We start from the raw sequence: 24702 nt of genomic DNA on the forward strand, positions 1-24702 counted from the left end.
GGAAATGAATTTTTGCTCTGCTTTGATTTTATTGCTGAACAGCAAAAAGGGACCTTAAATGTGCCAAGTGATGCCTGTAGTTTCCCAGGTCCTGAAACGGTTCACTAGGGGATCGCCAGGTTTCCAAAGCTTTAGTAATGGGTTGAAATCTTTTCTAGGGTGGCAGATGTCAATAAATTGTAGGTTTATCCTTTTTTTGTAGTTGTTTTAATTGGGAAATATTAAACCACATTTTTGGCATATTTTAGCCCACTTTATACTATTACCGGTAGTGATTTTCAAAGTGATTTCTTGATTCCATGTGGTCAGGAAAATCAAACCCACATCATGTTAATAACATTGGATTAATAATTTTCTCTCAATAAATCACTTAAAAATGCTGGTGGTGTTTACTCAAGTTGTTTAGTTGAGGAGGAACAATCAGCTGAAACAGTTGTTACTTTAGGAGAGTGGGAATGTTAAAATGATCTTAGCATTCTGTTTACTTTAAGGGGACTTTAAAGAACATGATTGCTAACTAAGCATGTGGATGTAGCACAAATAACTGATTGACTGGAGGCTGCTTGAATAGTGGTTCAATCACAGTGTGATTAAGCCCTTTGTTTCATGGCCTCATAGACTGTTAAGCACTTACTTCTGGATGATTGGCTCTACATGTCTGAGGGTTTTCTCCCTAAATTGTCTGTGAATCCCAGCATATTTAGGTTATTCCAAACCTTTCTGGTGGCAAAGTCTTATTTTGTAGGCCACCCAAAAAAAAAACCACTAATACTGTTGGGGCAAATCTAAGGTAACATGGACTTCAAGAACCGCTGGTATCAAATACCTCTGTTACCAAACCTTTTTTTGCCATTGAATGTTTTTTTTCTGTTCAAAAAGAAAAATCACACACAGAATGTAAGAAAACACAAAGGCTAAGAAGACTTACGATATTCATCAAAGTCAGAAGATAATTCTGCACATGCTCCTTGCCATGGAACCGGACTACTGAGTCGTCAACTCCCAGCAGGACTTCAATGTTGTAGTCTCCTTCTCCAGCATCTCTACGATGGCGGCGGCGGTGGACTGTCTTGTTAACCTGCTGTGTTAATGAATCGAGTGTCCCGGGGACATTGAGATCTGGTTCTGAAAAGACAATAAACAACATTAAACAATTATTCAATAAAGCTATAAGATGCAGGTTTAATACATGGCTCACATTTTACATTTTGGCATACATATAACATTTCAAGCATTGCACTTTTGCAAACTCCTGGCAGGTTTAGATACTAGAATATATACTATATTTATATTTGTAATAACACTGTGCAGTACAGTATTTTATTTGTTTATTTTTTATACTTTGTTACTTATTCTGTTTTTTTTTTTACTTTTTAAGGTCCACATTTTGCGTGACCACTTTTGCTGTAATATTTTGCTGCTGTAACACCACAATTTACTCACTGTGGGACAACAAAGGGATTTTTATTATATATATATATATATATATATATATATATATATATATATATATATATATATATATATATATATATATATATATATATATATATATATATATATATATATATATATATATACTTATAGTGTGTAAAATATGGTACCTTTCCAATCTTACATGTAGTTTTATTAAATTCACAAAGGCTTTGAGGTAGCTTGTGTGTTAATAAATCTGTGTTTATTTAGTGAATTGAGTTACTGAATCCATACTTGTTAGGATTCCAGTTTGTGTGGGCTGTTTTTTGTGTTTTCCTCTCTCCACCACCAGGCGGTGCCCTGTCCTCGTTGGGCCTCCCCGCACACCTGCGGCTTGTTAGGTCATTACCAGAGGAGTACTTGAGCAGTGGGCTGTCACCACCTCGACACCAGAGTGTTTGCCAGTATTGGGTACTCTAGCCAAACTGAGATTAGCAGGGTCTAACCTTAGCATTGTTTCTCTGAGTCTGAACTAGATTTTTTTTCTTTGTTCTTCAGCCTGGACCTTCTACCCCTGGAAGGATTTACTGAATCTTACTGAGCAAGGGGAAAACCTCCACATGATCCGTTCAAGTCCACTCCTGGAAAACCAAGTGACAGCCCGCTCCTTTACTCTTCTGGGTCCAACGTATGTCTGCCTGTTCGCTCTCCAGCGAGTTCCCTCTTTTCTAGATTAAACCCCCACAAACTGGTGTTGGGTTTTAATCCAGAGAAATGTGAGTTTAAAAGATTAAAAGGAAATAATCAACACAGAGACAGGGTTTTGTGACGTCAGCGTCTGCAGAGCGGAGAGAAGCTGCTGGCTTGGAAAACCAACACCTTCTCACACAGATCCCTTCATGGCAAAGCCTTTTATTAAGAGTTGACAACATCATAAGGCGGGCCTAAAACAGAAGACCCAGTAATGATTATCTGGGAGGATCTAGGTAATAAGATAGTGTGAATTGACCAACTGGCTGGATGGAAGTCACACAACCGTGTGATTCTGCCTCATGACCTACAGGAGGTCATAAAAGTTTATGACTCTTCTGGTTGAAACAAAGGATAGTTATCACTCTAACATTAACAACTGGATCCAAGGATAAACCAAAAGCCCCCCAAAAGTGAGTGCCTCTCCAGCAACATTTAAGCCTGAGTCTATTTTCCCACTGTCCCTTAAAGGAATAGTACACCCAAAACATGATTAGCCTTCATTTTCTACTCACCCCCATGCTGAACTAGCCTGACGTAGTCCGACTCAATTCTAGTCAGAATGAGTCTGATGCTGCTCCATAGAGCTGTGATTATGGGGCGTGTTTTGAACGAACCAGGAAAAAAAATGCCTCTGCACTCAATTGGATAGACCTACAACCAATAAGAGCAACGGAGTGCGTGACGTATGTTAAGCCACGCATAGTTGTTGTCCACAAAAATCAAAGCGTGCAGTTGCACGCCTAGAATAAGAAGATGAGCCTCGATCGCGTTTCTCTGTTCCTCTTTTAAAATTAATTTGCTGTCGATATCTTCTAGAACAGACCTAATAGCAGAATCTACTCACCTCAACTCTCCAGCGGCAGCCATTGTTGTTGTCACCCAAGCGCGCTTTGGTCACGTGGTTGATAACGTTACTCTTGATCATCTGTCCATCATCGTATAAAGCCCGCCCTGACAATTTGATTGGATCGCCTGACAGTGGGCGATAATACTCGCGCTACTATGGAGCAGAGCCAGACCGAACTTCCCCGAACTCAAACCTTGTGGGCGGGACTAAGTTCGGACTGGCACCCAGGCTAATGCTGAACAACACTCTGGAGTACTTTTTTGATATCTCAAATGCATCTGGAGATCTGGGAGGCTTCTTGCTGTCTGCTGACATTCAAATAATGGAGGTCTATGGTGACCGAGACAGAAAGGTCCATAAAAGTCCACAAAAAACGTGTCAATATTCCTCCATACTGCTCGTCCAATGTATTCCAAGTGTCCTGAGTGGGTAGCATCCATAATTTACTCGAAACGAAGTCATTTAGAATGTTTTTAGAGCATAAACAGTAGTGTATAGGATTTCCTAAAAGCGCGTTCACGAGTCTACGGAAACCGGCAGACCAAACCAGATGAAAGTGCGCATTCAGCGTCTGCTCTGCCGATAATGCAAGCGTAGAAGAAGAAATGTGCTGTTTACCTGTGCAAAGAAAGAAACAACGAAAGAAAAATGTCTGAGGACTTCAGTGTTGAGGAAGAGCATGAGTTCTTTGCCGAGCTGAATGCGCACTTTCATCTGGTTTGGTCTGCCGCGGTTTCCGTAGACTCGTGAACGCGCTTTTAGGAAATCCTATACACTACTGTTTATGCTCTAAAAACATTCTAAATGACTTCGTTTCGAGTAAATTCTGGACGCTACCCACTCAGGACACTTGGAATACATTGGACGAGCAGTATGGAGGAATATTGACACGTTTTTTGTGGACTTTTATGGACCTTTCTGCCTCGGGCACCATAGACCTCCATTATTTGAATGTCAGCAGACAGCAAGAAGCCTCCCAGATCTCCAGATGCATTTGAGATATCAAAAAAGTACTCCAGAGTGTTGTTCAGCATGGGGGGGAGTAGAAAATGAAGGCTAATCATGTTTTGGGTGTACTATTCCTTTAACTGATCACTGTGATCTCTCCTCCAGAGTTTCCGGTTCTGGTTCACCAGTCCACTGAGTTCCAGCATTGTTTCCCCACAGAGTTTTAATCTCAATCAGCATTTGCTAACCTACAATTAACCTGTTTAACTTTTACCCTTGATCTCTGAGTGGTTCTCTGCATGTGGGTCAGATCTTTAAAGCCCATTATGACAATACTAAATATGATCATTTGATCGGTCCTTCAGCTATCCGCTGCATCAGCCTCCTGTACTTAATATACTTGACTGGCTGCATTGATGCATTGAGTTTGTGACTAAATACCAATGACTGCAGAGCTTATGGCACAGAATAACTCCACCGTTATGACCTAAAACTTGGCTTTTGGGAGAATAAATAAAATCTGACTGCTATGGTGCATGTGGGGCATTCAAATACAACTCACGTCCAAATAAAAAAAGGCCAGAGTGACGTACTGCCAGGAAAAGAGGAGACAGAGTATGGCTATTGTTCGGGGCATTTTTTCAGTTCACAGATCATCCTCTGAGGTTTAATCACAGACTTCAAAGCAAGCTTCTGCCTTGAATCCAAATTAAAATGGACTGATCTATTTACTTTGACAGATCTTGAGCCAATCTGCTTCCCTCTTTGCAACTAAGTGAGACCAAGAAATTGATAAAGCTTCAATTTTCGATAGAATAGACAGCAAGTATTTAAACAAAATATCTCTGTGAAACCAATTAGAGTGGCTTTATGGATAAGAAAGCATTTATCTTGTCTCCTCTGCAGTCCTCAAGAGAGCTTTAAACTCTGTGATACAGCAGCTAAGGTAAAAAAAAAAGTAAGCGTTTTATAACAATACCTAAAATTACAAATACCCTTTGTTTTGGGCAAAGGCCATCTGGCTGGATGTCCCAGAACGGCTGCTGCACATACAGGTTTAAAACCTGTGGAGAAAATCTTGGCTGCAATTTAAAAGAATTGTGTTGTTGTGTCTGAGCGAGTGTTTTGTTTGTAGCTGAGAGCCCACAGAGAGGCTGTCATTAAGGATTGCTTCTGGTTTTGTTCAGTTTTAACCAGGGGGTGGGGGGGGCAATTTAAGATTAAATTAAATATAAGAGGTTCACCCCTCTGGTATTTGTCACACTGCTTTATTGTTATCCGCCTTATTGCTGAGGGTTATGTTATGTTTTTTCAGGGAAAGTTGTCCTTACAATATGGGTAACCAAAAACTCAGGAGAATGATTCCATATCTCCACTTGGTCGGAACTCATTTAGATTTACTTCAGGATCTTTTAAATTGTTTTCCCATGTCACCCCATAGGAGATAATATGCTATTAAAATGTCAATAAAAGCCTTATGAACCTCCCCTAATAAATGTCTTACTTGAAAAAATCCCAAACCAAATGGCTATAGACTGAATATTTGAGTGTTGCTATACCAAATGCCTTGAGCTTTAACAAATCTTTTATATCTCTATAATAATGCACTATAACCACAATAACTCCTGTAACAACCACTGTGCAGCTATATTATAGTTTTTTATTTATTGACTGTGCAATATGCTGAATGTGCAATATATCATACCACTACCCAACCTGCAAATTTGTATTTCAAATATTTTTATCATTTCAGAAAACATGGGAAAAGGATGTCAACCAACAAATGAATGCAAGTAATCAAACTGTAAAAATATTAAGATGTTAAATCCCCTACGCTATTTAGAACATTTTTAAACTGGTAATAGATGTTTTACCAGAAATGTATACATACATTGGTGACTGCAAAACTTCTTTCTTTTTTTTTCTGTTGTCATTTCATTGGATTCGCTGGTAACTGTTGCTTTATGTAAAAGAGCTACAGTAATAGAATAGCCAGTGACAAATTCTGAAGCTCTCCTTGCCCAGCTGATCAGATTAGGTCAGACTAAAGAGGGCTGGGTAACAATGTCTGCAACCCTTTTTAACAATGTTGTAATAAAGTGATTTAAATCCATGTAAAATTTTCTTACTTCCTTATAATTGTTTTAACTATCTTGTCAATCTTAGAAAGCATTAGAAGCTATAATTGAACTATTTTGTGTTTCATCTAAACACATGGATCCCAATGATCTTTAATGTTAAACTATATCACAGACATTGGTTCAGGGCTAGTTGAGGCTTGTGTTGAGCTTCTAACTAAATGATAACCTTTAGGTACTGAACACTGAACCAAAAAGGAGGTTAGGTTCATACAAATACAAAAAAAGGTTCAAATTCAAACAAAAAAAACAGTTACAGTTCCTTCATCTGTTAAAAAAATATATATATCTTACTCAGCCAGGTTAAAAGATGGGCTGTGTTTTAGATAAAAGTAACACTTAGATTGCTAAACATGATGATTGTGTTAATTCCAATAAAAGTCACACACTCAGATACCTTGAAGAAGTTTTGCTTAGTCAAATGTTTAAATGGAAATACTTCAGGAAACCATGACAAAGAAAATAAGAAATTGTGATGCTCCATCAGAGTTCAGTTTGAATGCCTGTCATGTGAAGACAGCACCCATTTGCCTTTAGTTTCTCTGCATTTCATGAATTGCATCTGAATTAAAAGTAGGTATAAACAAAACACAAGTTTAGATTCTAGCTTCACGGGGTGAAAATCCAATATTATAAAACTCTGGGAAATCTCAAGCCATAAATTACAGCAAAGCCCGCTTGTTAATTTTTGCAGGCAAGCTTGGGGCTGCAAACAAGGCCAGTGATTGAGTGAAGCGGGAGCTAGAATAAATATGAAGCGATGGCTGCCACCTCAGCTGTGGCCCGGCTCCGACAGAAGTAGGATTGTGGAGCACATTCCTCCTCTCTTTTGCTCTCGTCATGACACAGGCATTCTTGTGCCGCTGGCTAGCTCCCTCCTCCTGCTCTCGAGTAAACAGGCTTTTCTGAGGTCCCAACTTCAAACACACTGGACTTCCTCTCAGCAGAGCTCCTGCTGCTGCCACACCACGCAATGCTTTGCCATGCTACACCCCACCCTGCTCCGCCTCAGCAGAGCTTAACCCTGGCCTGCAATCCGGTCCCACGGGAGCCCTACCAAGCAGTAGCCCATGAGACAGGACCCAGCCAGCGCCTGCCCAAGGTGGGAAAGCGTGGGCCAGACTACCACAGGTTAAAAATGACATTTAGGTAGGTGACAGGCAACTCTCCTTCAGCCTGTGGAAATCTACTCTGTCTGCTGGGAAGTCTTTCATACACACTTTGCTCCATTCACAGAAGCTACCACTCCAGAGACCCATTAGTGGGAGTGGGCGCTGACATTTTGGTATGTCAACAGATGTGTACTTTGTTTATTTTACAAAGAATTTAGGAAATAGTCTCTTCTGTGATGATGCACAGAAAATTAAATTTGTGAATATTAATAGATCTAACAGCAAACTAATAAGAAATCTTAGTAATCTGGACCTCATGCATTGCATAACCCACATTTACAACAACTATGAGCAGCATCTCACATTAAAACATGGGCTGTAATCCTTTTATCTGTCTCTGTGACACAGAGCTGGGCCTGCAGGATTGCCCTATTTACTGTCACCATGTGTTTGGAAATAATTCAGATAGCCTCATCAAGATTGAGAGCAAGAATTTGCATAAAGTCTACTCCTAGTTGAAAGTCATTTGTCTCTTGTGGCAAAACTAGTAAGGGTTAAATCAAAGTGGCTTATTAAGATCAAGAAAGTTCTATGTCTCTACTGGTTTTAATTGTCACAATTCATACAGGGAATATTTGAAGCTCACAAAAACCTATCAAAATGCCAGGTTGTTGTGATATTAAAAAAATGAAGCCATGCTAAGTCATGCAACAATTTCTGATCTGTTTGTCTCGCTTTAATAAATTTGACTTAAAAACAAACAAGTAAGACAGAGGAAATTTTAATAACAAAAGAGCTGCAACAACCTGATTGCTAAACTTTGTACCTGCTTGAATTAATATTTTGTAAAAAAAAAAAAAAAAGATTTTAATGTTCAGTTTTCTTTTAGATGTTTCTAAAAACATGGAAGGACTTGTCCTGTGAAGGCTCTCTTTAGATGCCTTCACAGTTTTCTGCCCTATTTAGCTTTGAGAAGCCAAGTCTACAACTCATATACCCTTTTCCCTCTGGCCGAAAAAACAGTTTAAACCCAGAAGAATCAGCTTTCAGTGGTAGTGGGAACAATTCACTGACACGTGTCTACCCAGGTCAAATGACTTGGCAAGCGTTCCGCATTAAAATACCCTCAGCTGTGATCAGCATGCTGTGGGAACCCCAGATGTGGGTTGACTCGTTAAATTACGTGACACCATTGAAGGCAAAGTACAGACATCAACACATCGCGCCAGTTACTTCTAATGTAACAAGCCGAAATAACTCTGTTTACCTTTGATAAATATGGCGCAGGGATTCAGACAGATATAGTGAAAGAATGAAATAATAAAGAATACTGACTATGCCCTGGCTGCCGTCCATTTTACTCTCTATAATTTACTTTCCTAATTTCCCCTGCATTGTTGACATCATCAACGCTCACCCTGTCATCAGACACACATTGGTGGGGGACAGTGACCACGTAGATTGCCAACAGGGGGTCAGATTCTGCTTTTCATTAAAATGGGAAAAGAGCCAAAAGCAATTGTAAGCAGGTCAACCCGATTTTGAAAAAAAAACAACGTTTTCAGAGGGAAAGCAGCTTTGTTTTGCCTACGATAAAGATTTCAGTCTTTTAGGGCCAGTATCCTGCAGGTTTTAGATTATTCTCTGCTTTAACAGACCAGAACCAAATAACCCAAATCAAACTTTTGACATCTGATTCAGATGTGTTGGACCAGGGAGATATCTAAAAGTTGTAGGATACCAGCCCTTGAGGGTTTGAGTGTGACATCCCTGATCAAAAGGAAATGTAACACCAAAGAATGATGAGGCCACGACATTTTTTCCCTTCAGGTATGCTGTTCTTTCAGTAATGTGCTGTGCAGCTAACCTACCATAAGCCAGAATTATAGGTGAAGTTCAATTTGAATTCTTCACAGCTTCCATCTGGAAAGCCTCCTGTGAAAAGACTTCTCAAAAAGGAGGGATATTCTATACAATTATATGGGCCAATTCTGTAAATCAATTTGGACCTGCCTTCCAGCTTTAACCCAACTGTAGTAGCAGCTGTGATGTTTCACATTCTTGATTTCTTTCACAACTAGCAGAGTTAACTGATAAATCAAACTTAAATCAAATGCGCAAAAACCCTTCCAGTCCACACATGCACAACCGGCATCCTTTTCCTTGTTTTTCGAAATGAAATTAAGGGTAATCAAGCTAAAAGCTGTGCAGCCATGTTTGTTTTGCTTCCGCCTTAGGTTGGCACATTAGTGTCATCCACTTCACTGCATTTCATTGGTCTGAAACATTTCTATTTCGAGGCTGAAGCTTCCACTGGCTTCTGGTGAGATGCATTTTTTTTGGGAGTTTACAAATTGTTATTTCATAAATCTTCAATTTCACAATTCAAAGTAACTGTATTGCTGCTTGCCATAAATACATTCTGGAACTACACCTAAAAGCCCAACTTCCACCCTAATACATTGTCCAACAGGCTGCATAGATTTGTGCTGGATTAGATCTTCTTTTGAAAGAAAGCTTATTGTTTTCTACTCTGTTCCTTAGTCAGAACATATTCAAAATACAGGACCCTGTTGTAAAACTGAGATAAAAGTACCTGCTACTGATTCATTCAAATCCCTTACAGTAGTATTGCCTCCTCCACAACATTTTGTATTTATATTAGTGCTGTCAATCGATTAAATTTTTTTAATCGCGATTAATCGCATCAATGCCTAAGTTAACTCGCGATTAATCGCATTTTAATCGCACATTTTTTTCCTGATTGAAAATCATTTAAATACTCTCGATGACATACAAAAAAATACATACAGGCTAGGTTTGTGCCAATGTTCTTTTTTTTAAATGAGAACAGGTCACAGATACTGATTTATGCCATAGAAACATATGGCAAGAAGATGGGGAGGCATGTAGCAAAAAATAACAAATATGTAGGCAAAAAAAAGGCCCTGAAAACAGGCTGATGTAAAAGACAGTCTTTACAGTTAATACAGTCTTTTGAACAAAGACAAGCATTTTGCCCTACTGCTATAAAATGTAGTACAGTTAACATTAGATGTTAATTATCCAAGATAATAATGAACAATTTTCAATCAATACATCAAAATCAATAGACCGACATCACTAGATGGAGGTAGTCTATGCTCTAGAAAGTTACTTTTCAGACTCTTAACAAAAATGAGAACACACACACACCCACCCACCCACCCACACACAGACACACCCACCCACACACACACACGCGATACTGACCTGTGGCGTACACAGACGGCAAGAGTGCCGTAGCAGATTCCATTTCACCTCAGTAATCTGTTTTCTCAGCGTATTTCAGGTTGCTACTAGTTACCAGACACTCAACTTGTTTGTTGGTGGTGGGGCTTAAAGAAAAGGCACTAGCGTCACCCAGTGTATGAGCGTCTTTTTTCCTTGAGGAGCTCCGCTCTCGAAGCCTATGAGAAATGCATACACTGGGGGGAAAATAGCCCCGCCTTCTCGCAGGCTGCAGCGGGATGTACTTGGAAAATTGTACCATAAAACCACATAGCGTTAATCTCACGTTAAAAAAATTATCGCCGTTAAAATGGCCTCGCGTTAACGCGTTAATAACGCGATAATTTTGACAGCACTAATTTATATCAATTATAGACAGAAGTGAAGACCTTGCAATGCATCTTTTTCTATTATTAATGAACATCAGAGATGGCAAAAGTACTCTCTTTCCGTACTTGAGTAAAAGTACAGATACTTGTGTTAAAAAATACTCTGGTAAAAGTGGAAGTACTGATTAAACTTCTTTACTCAAGTAAAAGTAACAAAGTACAGGCTTGTAAATTTACTTAAAGTATAAAAGTAAAAGTAGAAACCACTTTTTTCATGCCGTTGCCTACATTTTAAATGGATGTCTGCCAATAGGACTAGATCTCCGTTGTGTTCATTTTCAATCATCTCGTCGTCCATACTACTATGCTAACGCCACCGCCACCAAGCTGCAATGATTTGCCGCGAATGAATACCGCCGAATCTGTCGATTCATCTTGTAGTGGTGCGTCAAATGCAACGTAGATTCCCATCCAATTAGATTGAATTTGGTATTGATGACGTGAAAAACCATGAAATAACGGTAACTCCATTGAAATTATTCAAAACTAAAGTAACGAGCCAATTTTAAAAAATGTAAGGAGTAGAAAGTACAGATATTTGTGTGAAAATGTAAGGAGTAGAAGTAAAAAGTCGCCATAAAAATAAGTAGTAAAGTAAAGTAAAAATATCAGAAAAATCTACTTGAGTACAGTAACGAAGTATTTGTACTTCGTTACTTCCCATCTCTGATGAACATAGAGCTTAATAAAGCTAGTTAAGTTTATACTTTGTGACCTACCCACAGACTTTCTTAAGCAGTGTCGTGCATAATCATGTTCAAAGGAATGGAACATTGAGGCTTTCTAAAAACCATTTTATTTGACCGTTTTTGACCGCTCCCCAGATGAATGGATTCACGAGAGGACCTCCTGTTGTCTGGAACTATAAACTATATAGTGCTGATTTTAGTTCATAATTTTAAATTGATCACATCACATTCAAAGAACTATTCGGTAGTTGACCAAAAATATAGCTTAGTTTTCCCAACTGTAAAATCTAAATATGTGATCAGCAACTAATAATTTTCCCTCAAGCTAAACTTAATGGCCACACTATACTGAATTTTTCCTGCCATAAAACAAGCGCACACATTTTCAATTTCAGAGCCCGATTTCCTCAACTAGCAATCAAAACAGGTTATGCTCGCATTCAAAACTTCTGCTTTCTTTCAAATATATAAAGATTTTCCATCAAATCTTTGTTTCTGCTCACAGATCTAATGCCTCTTGCACAGATATTTTCTCCTCTCGTTTACTTCCCTCTCCATCATTGCAAACCAGTTACATCTGCATGTTGATTTTTTTCACTGTCTCTCTCAGACTGGGGTCGTATCATCGCCTAGCAACCTTTCCAGCCAATAGTACCACAATCTCAGAAAGGGTGTGCTTGCTTTCTTCTACTGAGTTTGCAGGTTAGCCAATGGGTTTGTGAGCTGTATCTCTGACTCAACAGAGACTGGTTTGAGCACAAGGAGAAAGAAGTTAAAGTGAGGAGAAAATATCTCTGGTGAAAGCATTAGATCTGAGAGCTAAATAAAAGATTCAAATACGATTTTCAAATGAAACTAACGTTTAAATGCATGCATTAAAAGTTCAGAGTGCAATTAGAGGAAATTCTGTTTTTTTTTTTATGTGTACTCTTGGTTTCTTGTAGAAAAAAATCCCCTATTGTAGTGTTTAGGGGGTGAAGGAGTGCTTTAAAATGTTTTACAATTAAAGGCAAGTTTTTCCAACATATAACACACTGAGAGGACCAACTGCGCCTTATTTGGCTCAGTGCTGTGTTAAGTTTAGAAACAGGATTTAGATCTAAGCTGTAAACTAACATTTAAGTAGGTTTAGGGTTAGGTTTGTACTGATAATGGTAAGGTTCAGGGTTTGGGGCAGGCTGATGCCTTCACAATAAATTGAGTTTTTTTCAGTAAAGATAGAATTTACGTGCTTCACAGAACGTTTTGTCCTCTTTGTGAGGACCCATTATATATTCTGCCCTTATTTTACAATTAACTATTAAGCCATTGATTTGATCTACACCTACAAATGTAGAAATACTCATAAACAATGATACTAACTTAAAATAAAAATGCAGAAACAGAAACACTATACAGTAAATAATGCATAGGAGATTCAAAGTAGAATTGCAGATAAAAGGTTTATCTAAATTATACAGGATTTATATGCTGGACTGAACACAAATTGGAAAGGCACTAAAATAAATAATTTATGTACATTACAAAAAAGCCATTTTAAGACAGAAGTTAAAATCTTTGCTATCTGCTGTCAATCCTTCAGAATTAGCTTTGTTATGAGCATACTCTCTGAGTGATCCTGGGGTATATTAAGCTCACACCTGATGAGCAGATGCCACTGCTAAAATAGAAATACTCACAGAAGAGATTAGAATATAAAAAATCTGAACAGTCAGAACAGCTTTTATTCAAGAGTTGAGTGGGACTCATGAGTCATTAAATCATGACGCTGTCATGTTCTTACATATTTTCATTTCATCAACATCAGCCCCTTTTTTGGCAGACAGATGGAAATGAATTCAGAGCCATTAAAATGGCTTCATTTTATTCATGGACTGAAAAGGTCAGGATCACTAAATGCTGAGGTTCAAAACCGGAAATCTCAAGAGAGCACAGTAAAGATATGAGACGCCTGATCATAACATTAGATAATGAAGAGGCCAGACATACAAAAGGCTAAGCATGTATCATATCATCACGTTTCAAGTGAGTTCATAAGGAGCTCTCAGTTTATATCAATTTTTGTTTTTACTTTTTGCAAGCAGATAAATCTGTAGACTGTAGTAGCTGGTTAAAACACTGCTCCTAACAGCTGTTTCTCTCCCAGTCACTGAAAAGACCTAAAAACAAAAATGCATCATATCAATTTTAGATACAGTTTGTCAGCAAAATAGAAAGTCAGAGTTTATTTGGCTCTCGGTCAAACCTACTTACTGTCTTTATTTAGAATCATGGTACTTAAACCAGGGCATCATACTTTATTTTCTTAAGAGATGAGTGCTTTTACAGATTTTTGGAAACTAGAAATTTATATAGAATACAGTTTCTCTGCAGATGTGACACACAAAAGGGAAATAAAGAAACTTTCCAACAGAATAATTACCTACAAAACGCACTCTCTTAATACAGAAACCAACGACAAAATCCACTCATTCCTACTTTAACAACTGCTTGTTGTAATTTGATAAATGTGACTGCTTATGCAACCAAATTTAATCAACTAGAATATTTATTTTTTTATAGTTTTACAAATTGAAAGTACTTAAAAAACAACTCCTAGAAAACTGATGTCTAGTTTTCAGAGATGGGTAATAAAAGGCACATCAAGGAGTAGTTTTACTCTACAGGTATTTTAATCTCATTTATGTTTGCCCTACACACCCACAGTAACTTGAGCTTTTCAAAGATCAGATGAATATCCAGTATAGAGTAGATGTTGTTGCAGGAGTTATTTATCCTTTCATGGCATACAGTAACATCCATTATTATAACGATTGTAATGGTGTTTTTATTTTTGTTTTATTTAATACTTTGGAATGCCATAATTTGTTCATACCTCTGTATGTTGACACCATTTTATTAAAAAAAAAAAAACTGATGTTCTAAGACAATAATTACTCAGTATCTGAGTAGCCATAACACTAAGTACTTCTTTGCTCTTACATAATTTCCTGAACGACTACTTTTTTCTTTTTTCTTGGGTAAAAATAATGCTCCTCTTACTTACGTTTTTTTTGGGGTACTCTACCTGCTACTGGTTTTTGAGTAGGAGCAGTATGTAGACAGGCAGGAAGGAACAGCATGGTAAATGGAAAAAACTTATCAATCATAGACAAATCTTACACAGTAAGATTAAGTATGAAAAGTATGAAAAACATGCATAGACATTGGCAAGCAAGGCATGAACAGAAACCGTTGAATCCAGCAAGAAACAAGAGGAAACCGTTAACTTAAGAAGGGGAGAAATCGTGCTGAATTATAAAGATGAGCAAACTATGGTGAGCAACTTTTTGCATGGCTGTGGCAGAGAGAAAACAACTAATAAAAATTAGTATACCTCAACAGATATTTAAAGGGTTCATAGAATTATTATATAGGGTATTTGGTGCTGTCCCTCAGGTCTCTGAATAGGGTGTGTAACATTAGTTGAGCTGAAAATGGCATATTTGCTGCTCTATGAGCCCTAATGCAAGCCTTGTTAAAAGCCCTAAAATGAAACAATGGGTTTTCTTCCAAATTTCAAACCAATTTTTAAGATATGTAGAAGCCTTGCAGTCTGATTATGTCTGTTCAATAAGAAAACATGTTAATTTTAACCTGTAACTGTGATTCATGGTCCTCTGAGAAGCCAAGCTTATTTTTAATTAGTAAAGGAGAACAAACTGTTTTCTCAAGCTTCTTGCATTATAATACTAACTTGTATAAACCTACAATGTGATGCCATTTTTAGCTGAAAAAGCTCTGTATGTTTAACAGATTTTTCGGTGGCATCTGTAATTTTTTTATCCAATCTATCTCCTAACTTTTACTAAACGTCGAAGTAGCTGCCGGTTAAATACACTGAGGGCTGCTGTGCGTCTCTCCTCCAACCAGTGAAATGCTACCGCAAATCAGATGTCTCAAAGTGGCAGATCAGATTATGTTAAACCGTGAGGCGGGACACAGGAGCAACGCGAGAAACGAAAAAAAAACACTGACACAAAACGCTCTGAACACAGAGAGGCCAAAGTTGTTGGGGACATGTCCACACCGGTCCTTCAGAAAGTTACGCCTGTGGGTTAATGTAATAGATGGCACAATTTCGAAAAAACTTTTTAAGGTCTTTTTCATACCTGTTATGTTTAAAAATAGTGTGTATTTTCTACTTTTTGTTTTCTGAATCTTTTTAATGGAAAAGATGATTTAACAAAAAACACACTGGGGATGAAAGATACTACAAACCAGAACTTACTTGAACGGGAGCTGATTCTTTTTTTTCCCCATCGAGCCTGTAGGTGATTTAGTGCTGGCAATTTCTCACATCACAAACTGGAAATTGACAGCCTTTGGCACAAAGAAACCCAAAATAATCATAGTAATCACACATAATGTAATGATTGAAGCAAATGTTTTTTATTCCCTTTTCTTCCTTTTCTCAATGGAAAAGAAATTAAGTGCTGACAGGGCCAATCACAGAGGCCTAATAAACTGCGCACTGAAAGAGCACAAAAAGATGCTGGACGAAGCAACTCACGCTGTGGAGACACCATGCAGGTTTGTGGTTCAGAACACGTTGCTATGACTTAGAGGCTTTGAAAAGCTGGATAAGTGTCTATGTGCATTTTCTGTGGCCCACCTGAACATTTTAAATGACTATGAAAACGGGCTGCTGGGGTTTTTAGAGCATAAATTTCAAGCAAACACTCAAACCCCCACTGGGCTTTATATTAAAGCCCAGTGGGGGTTTAGCTAAGCTAATGATTTCTAGCTCTTGGCTCCTTTAGCAAACAAAATCATTCGTTGGACTTATAATGCAAAAGTAAAAGGCAGTTTAGCCAGAGCAGAGAAGTTTCCATTAATCAAATATTGGTTAAAAGTTTCTTCCCCTAGCTTTCAACTTTTGATTGAATTTAAAAACAATACAGACATCTAAAACGGTTTTACATTTTTTTTTTAGCATTGATTTACATTTTAATGGATGTAGACGTTATACAGTTGCTGTTTCCAAAGAAGAAAGAGAAAAGTGAAGGAAAAAAGGAGGTAAAAATAAAATGATATCTTTTGACTAATCTTTCATATCCTAAAATAATTTTGAGGCACTAACTAATCAGAAGCGTTTGTTTCTAGTGTTTGCTTTTATTAAGGTAAAAAGATGAACCTCAAGAAATAAAACTTTGCAACCAATTTGTATAGGTAAAGAAACTAATGTCTCTGCACCTCCAGCAGCTATTTTTTACATGAAAGAACTTTACAACTTACTGTAACAATGTATGAATAGGATATTTGTTTTATTTTATTAATTTCACATCAGTATTTAAATGAAGCTCTAGCGGAAGTTCAATTGAAGAAACTCTGACTTACCTCCATCAATCAGAAGCCGATCCGTCTCTGAAGCGAGCCAATCAGCTCTCCACCATGAAGCCAAATCAGCGTCCTGCTTCCACTTTATAAACTCCCTCAAATCTCACCACAGCCGCTATCCTGCAATCGCAATGTCGGATTTCGATTCAGACGACAATCCACCCACCTCCATCCCCTTCTCCGCCATCGCAGCTGAATCGTCCTCCATGACACGACTTCACCTCAACCTCATCAGAGAGTATTAATCCCAGTTGTCACCATCCCTCATCTCATCGCATTGGTCCGGTAGAAGACCACCATGTTGAGCCCGGTTCTGCCAGAGGTTTCTTCCCAAGGGGAGTTTTTCCTCTCCACTGTCGCTTCATGCTTGCTCATCATGGACAGTTCACGGTACCTGCATCACCAAGCAGGACCTCTATATCCCGAGTCTGAGTGAAGCCCCGGCGTCAGCTCCCTCAGTCTTCTAGTCCCACAATTCTGCTCAGCAGATCACCTTGTCAACCAGCTCGGATTAAACCACCACCAGTTTCAGGCCCGGGGGAACATCCCTATTCACATTCATCTACTCATGCATGTTAAAGCATAATTCAGCATGGATGTTCCTGCCGAGGTCTGAGCGCCAAAGACTATACTTTCTTATCAATAAATTCTTCTAATTATCTTTTCTCTCTGTGGGAGTTTTTCAGATTGAACTTATGTAAATTACCATATGATGTTATTCGTTTATCTGTTCTAGTTAAACTTAATTGACTTTTGTAATATGGAATTTTCTAAATATCTTAAACAGTTTAGGTTTGTTTAGAATAAGACATAATAGTTTGCTATTTCCACTTGGAGAATATATTTTATTACATAAACAAATTTTGTTGCTTAAAGCCTATTTACAATATTTAAAGAAAATACCAAACTATAAAACAAATCCTGCCCAGCATTATATCACATACTTATTCATCAAACGTCAGATGACTCCATTTTATTTTTATTTTCTTACAGAATATGACTTGAATACTTTCATACTCTATAGCAGAATCATAAAATAACTCCTTATTTGCGCGTATATATATATATATATATATATATATATATATATACATACATACATACATATATATATATATATATATATATATATATATATATATATATATATATATATATATATATATATATATATATATATATATATATATATATATATATATATATATATATTTAGTAGTGGTGGAATTAAAATATTTAATCAGGTTAATTAAAGGATTTGTAATCAATTAATAACAATTTATCGCATTTTAATCGAAAACCATACATCGACAAAATAAACCACCTTTTCAGTTCGTAAACCCTTTTTCTCCCTATTTACTGAAGAAATAAATTATATTAGGACAAGCACACATAAATATTTATCATATTTCATACAGCCAAAAAGGTTACTCACTTTGTTTCTCAAATTGTTTAAATTATGTGATATTTAAGCTGTTTTTAGAAATAGTTTATGCAATTTTTATCAAAAACTTCTATAACAGTGTGAACAGTACATGAAGATTAATTATATTAGATTTTACTATGTATATAAGAAAATTCAAATCATTTCATAAATTTTTAAACACATGAAAATTGTTTCTAATTAATTAATTAATAAAAATGTTTGTGTTAAAGTCCTATGCCCTACTATTTAGCTTAGTTAGAAATTCCCCTACTTAAAAACTTTTGTGTTTTTTTTTGTGCCAGAAAAGCAACCCCAGTAGCTCCTTTAAACTTGAACTATAAGAGGTTTAATAATTTATACTAAGTTTAAGTGTCTGGGAAATGTTATATATTATATATATTATTATATATTATTATATATTATGTACATGTTATAATCTATGACTTCCTGTTTCCTGGGGGAGTAGAAATGCCTCCAGGCAGACAGAGAAAATTGACAAGAGAAAGTGAACATTATTCCAGTCTTTATAAAACCCTTGCCTATGTCTACATTGACAAGTGCATGCCAGTGTGAGCCAGAATTATATGTCACACAGCAGCTATGACTTCACTGGATCAGGATCTTAATCTATCTTGTCAAAGTGAAAGAGATGAAAATGGAGGGGGGGGGGGGGGGGGGGGGGGGGGGGATCGTCAAAGTTTACAGTCAGAGAACTGCGGCAAAATCTTTAAGAGCAGAGATATGCCAGAGTATTGAAGGTTGCTTGTATCTAAGGCATCTTACCAGGGATGCCAGGACAGTGTGGACAGAGTGAGAATAACCCACTACTAAGATTATAAGGGAATATATAAACATGTGGATTGCAGCAAAAACCTTAATAAATAATCTTCAGTATTTCTTGCTGCAGGTTCAAACGGGAAAAAGTATGATTATCCACCTCATGCTGCTCTCTGTTAAAAAGTTTAACCAAGACACAAAGGCAAACGCTAAAACTTTGTTTTCATTCCTTATGCTGCTGTTGGCATGAGGCCAAACAAAGACACAAACTGAATGTGATCAATAAGAAATCAGAATAAGAGGTGTGAAGTCACACCTTTGTTTAGCTGTAGCGCCACAGTAAGGGACAATGAGGGAGCAGAGGTGGAGCAACTCCTTACCTGCCCCCATTTTTTAACCGATGAACATGACTGTTGACTGAAAACATTGGGCACAGAAAAACAGAGGTCATCTAGTAGTTAATTTAACCTCACTGAAAACAACAAACAATAATTATTATGCTGAAGGCAAATAGGGATGTAGCGTAAAAATGTTACCACACAGCTCAGATGCCAAATAGATAAAGCACAATTTCCTCAAGATATCATTATTTCCTTTGGCAGAGAGGAGACTCACCTTACCTGCTCTGGAGGTATTCGGGTTCAGATCCAGACTGGGGTTGAGCGCTCATGACATCTTTATTTTCTTCATTTGATTGAGCACCAGAGAGTAGCATCACACCCACATACAAACACAGAAATGCCGTCCTCACAACGAGCTACAGTATGATTTATGGAAAAGGTTTCTCTATTCCGGTGGGGACTTTCCATTGACTTCCATTCCTTTGCAGGTGATTTCTAAAGCCAAACCCTAACCCTTACCATAAATTTAACCATTACTGTACAGGTACATGGTTAATCCTAGCCAAAATTCAATTTACACCTGAGATGTAAACCTAACACCTAAGCCTATCAGAAAATTGTCCCCACCTTATCAGGAAAACAAAGCCACACACACACATTCTCGTCTGACTATCTGTAATGAGGATGTAATGTTGAACTCCATTAATTAAATCAAATTCGCACCTTATCCCTGCACCTAACCAATAGCAAAATAGCTTGTGAGGACCGGTAAGGTATCCTCACTTTACATCATAGACCTCACTGTAACTGTACATTTTTCCAAAAATTTTCTCATTTTGCAGCAATTACAAGAACACACATGCAGTTTTGAGGTGTTTTTTCCTTTACAAATCTACAAGGTAAATAAAAAAAAATATACAATAAGTGAAGGTATAAGTGAAGGATATTATTGGTATATCACAAATTGATATTTCAAGCAATATCTTTTTTTTTTGTTTGGGGTTTCTATGAATAATAGATTATATTAATATATCTGTTAACTATTAAGTGCTCCTTTACAAAATAAAAGATATATTTTATTTTGTAATGCTTTTAGATTCTCCTTTTTGATTTTATGGTAGTATATGTTTTCTTATAAATAGAACTTGTGCAGCTAATCCATAGCTAAATTATTAAAGGGTATACTTTGTCCTTATCTTAGACTTAGAAAACTTTTATTGTCAGTTTGTATACAAATTTTGTTTTGTACCGCTTTGAGACAGTATATCAATTACATAAGTTGAATAAGGGTAAAGAAGGCAGAAGAATTTAGTTACTAAAGGTTAAACAGCAAAAGCTAAAAATAGGATCCTATTTATTAGTGTTTTTGTATTTTATCTTGATTTTACTACGACGTCCTTTCTGGAGCCCCTGCTGGATTACACCTAGACACATATTTCACACAGACACATTTTTTCATTCTAAATATGTTTAGTCTTGACCATGTTAAATCACTTAAAATCGCAGTAAGAATGCATTTTTATTTAATATTTTTTATGTAATCTCGACATGACATTATAACAATTTTAAGTTCATTTTGCAAGACATGCACACTTTTAGGTTTCTTACTTCCTCCTATTGCCACTGCAGATCATGTGTTCTGTGATCCATTTATAGGGGCTTCTTGTGAGGGGCTTCTCAAAGTCATGTTATCCTGTTGATATCACCAGTTCAGAAAACAAAAATCCTAAATATCACAGAGCAGAGTCAGTTAACTCAAGATAACTTCTCATTATTCAAAATAGTTTAACTCCACTTTTGGAAGGTTCTGTTACATAAAAGTTAAGATTGTGTGAATGTTAAATGATTAACTGTTGGATAGTTAAAAACAAAAGAATAATCTTTGAGGTAAGAATTTAAAAAGTAAGTTACTATTGCTGTAATGATGTAATTAAGTAAGCATTCACAACCTGTCAGTCTAGTTTCAACAATGTTTTGAAGGATTTACATTTAAAGTTTTAACAACACTAAAATATTTGGCTGGAATTCATAGATAACTTTTATCTTGGTCATTTGCAATGAGCAATGACAACCAGGAACAGTGGGATCTGCATGATGTGTTCAAAATCATAGCTATCTTCCTTAAATAAGACTTTTCAGTATCTTTCTAAACAGCAGTGGAAACATAAAATGCTGATATAATACCTAATTTAAGATTTAGTGCACCATTGCAAATAGGGCGAACATTAGCCTACAAGATTGTTGCATTCTTGTAGCTGAGTCAACAAATTGTGAGAAGAATACTGGGGGTTTTATGTCTTTTTTATGATGCTCAGCAGTAGCATAAACTATTAGACTGAAATCTCTTGATTCTGATTAGTTTGGCCTTCAATGTTTGCCTCTTAGAAATGAGGGTTTGTAATATGAAAAGGGCAGAGATAACTTTTGAGTGTTACAGTCTATCAAAGTGAATGGAGCTGCACTTCTACTTCAAAAGGCAATCAGGGAAGAGCAGAAGGGCATTTTCTACTACAGATTTAAATAATTGAAAGATTTAAATTAAACATCTGATCTCAACATACAGGAATTCATTTCTTAAAATCTCAGATCAAAAACAGATCTAAGGGCAAGTTCGCTGACTGTTCATACTTTTATTGCTGTTCTGAAATCGATTTCTTAATTTGATTGGTGGCCTATATCAGAATGGCAAGGAAGCTTTATTAAATTGCAAACAACATCACAGAAACAGAAAGCTGTTTATAAAATAATGTCTGTCTAAAGTCATTGTGTTACATGTGATTCTTTAAGTCTTGGCTTAGAAAGATACCTTAGGCTTTAACTTCAGCTTCTGCTAAATCTCATCATAAGTGTATTTCTTTAAATAGTTTATACATTGCTCAAAAACTAAAGGGAACAGATAAACAACAAAATGTAACTTCAATCAAATCAAACTTCTGTGAAATCAAACTGTCCCATTAGATAGGAACACGGATAGACAATGGATTTCACATGCTTTTATGCAAAAGGAATAGAAGACAACTGGAAATTAGCGGCTATTAGAAAGACACTCAATAAATCAATGATTCTGCAGGTTGGGACCACAGACCACAGGACACTTTTGAATGTTGGTTTCAAACTCATGGTACCCCTGGTAGCATAAGAAGGACTCTACAAACCCATACATGGGGCTCATGGTAGTGCAGCTCAACCAGGATAGGAAGTTGTTTTGAGCGATGGCTGTGTCTGACAGGATAGTGTCCAGAGGCTGGTGCAGCTACCAGGAGACAAGCCAGTACACCAGGGGACATGAAAGAGGCCGTAGGAGGGCAACAACCCAGCATCAGGGCCACTACCTTCCCCTTTATACAAGGAGGAACAGGAGGAGCACTGCCAGAGTCCTGAAAATTACCTCCAGCAGGCTACAAATGTGCATGAGTCTGCACAAACTGTTAGAAACTGACTCCATGAGGATGGTATGGACTAAGCCCACTACCGTGCAGGATGCTTGGCAGAACACCAGGATTTGCAAATTCGTTTAAAATGTGTCTTTTTATCAGAGGCAAATGTATTACCCTCAGTGCAATGAGAATCTTCTTCAACAGTTAATATAGTATAAAGTCTGTTCCTACAAAATGTCTTTTAAATGATGCATTCCTTCAACTTTTCACATTTTATTTTGTTGAATGTCACAGATGTTCCAAATTTAAGTTCAGTTTTTTTTATGCCTCTACACTGATAATAATATTCCAATAAGGTCAGGTAAAAAAAAAAACAATGCTCTTGATTTTTATCTTTGAATTTGCCACTTTGAACCTAAATGTAATAAATCAGTAGCACTGATTGGGTTACATTCATAAGACTCCATCAAGTTGTAGTTTTAATGTGAGTCTAATAATGCCTAAACTGATGTGACTGGAAAGAAAATTCAAGTTTGGCTCAATTTTTATAATTGTGGATACTTAAAAGAAAGAAAAAAAGCGCTTAATGTTGGAAAAACTGTAAATCATATTTCAGTCTTATGTTTACATTTGATCACCATGTTTACATTTTATCACTGCTGCACTTTAGAAATGGAAATATCTTGAGAGCTGTACTGAATGCAATTCCGTTTTGTATACACTCTGTGTGTACAAAGTGACAATAAAGTTTGTTTATGTCTAATTATTGAACTCCAACTGTGAAGGGTCGAATAAGATAGAACCCTTATCTGAGATTTAATAAGGCATGCAAAGGCGTGGATAGTCATGCAGGAGATAACCACGTCCTCATTTCATACTTTATATTTCTTTACATTTCTCAAACCTCTTGCCCCAAAATAGTTGTGATTTGTCCTGTTTTTCATTATTTCCTCCATCCAGGCTTTGATGAAGAATATTATGTAAACATGAAGCTTTTACTCCATGTCGTGACAGTAAATGATAGCAAATCTAAGCCATAATCTTAAAATGATGTGGAATCATTGCAGTGAAAGAATCATTAAAAAGAACATGCTGCATGACATTGATACTGTCATACTGAATTGCAATGTGTTCAAGAGAAAAACTTGATGTAAACTGTGGCTTAACCTTAAAGTTCGTCTAAAACAGTCTGACATTATATGAAATATTAAGGCAGCCAACCACTGTGCATAGTCACAGTTTTAATGTTTATTTTTTTTAAACTCATGATTGCCTGAGGCATGTTTTCCTGTGTTTACTTGCAAATTTAACTTCAGCAGCACTTGGAAACTCATTGCTTGAAACTCATCAAGCATATCTTTCACGTGGAAAAGTACTAAATTAAGGTGAAATTAAAAACATTTTCAAAAGGGTACTTCTGCATTTAAGTGCAGCTGGTAAATGAAGCACAAGCCACACTAAGTTGAATCCTTCCCATTATAGATTGCCTTGTTTTTTTTTTTGTTTTTTTTTTTGTTTTAACAGCTAAAATATTCAGCTCATTATACAGATGACTAAAGTAAATTCAAAAAGAAGTTTTGTAGAAATGTAAATAAGTAGCTGTAGTATCCTTTTACATCACTGTTGGGAGAAGCCTTACAAATCAATAAATCTATCTAAGAACAGATAAGGAGCAAAACAAAAAACATCTGAGTATGGAAAAGGTTAGATAAGCCTTTCAAAGTCTTTGGGACGCTTAGGAGCCACTCTAAGAACCATTTTCTATACATTATGTAAAAGCTGCGACAATGGAGAACCACCTCGCGTTAGAATAACTTTAAAAACTACATTGATTTGAGAG

The 24702-nt window shown here is 36.8% G+C and overlaps 1 protein-coding gene across 5 annotated transcripts in view; it reads right to left on the minus strand.

Annotated features, from left to right (window-relative positions):
* adamts3 (ADAM metallopeptidase with thrombospondin type 1 motif, 3) overlaps positions 1-24702 on the minus strand; it is a 284275-nt gene that overhangs the window by 176167 nt on the left and 83406 nt on the right. For all 5 annotated transcript variants that reach the window (XM_038298273.1, XM_038298274.1, XM_038298272.1 and 2 more), the window contains exon 5: positions 929-1125. In XM_038298273.1, coding sequence (XP_038154201.1) covers positions 929-1125 — 197 coding nt within the window. The remainder of the gene's footprint in view (positions 1-928; positions 1126-24702) is intronic.

This window comes from Cyprinodon tularosa, unplaced genomic scaffold (genome assembly GCF_016077235.1).
Source record: "Cyprinodon tularosa strain WSP-4 unplaced genomic scaffold, ASM1607723v1 ctg404, whole genome shotgun sequence".
NCBI lineage: Eukaryota > Metazoa > Chordata > Actinopteri > Cyprinodontiformes > Cyprinodontidae > Cyprinodon > Cyprinodon tularosa.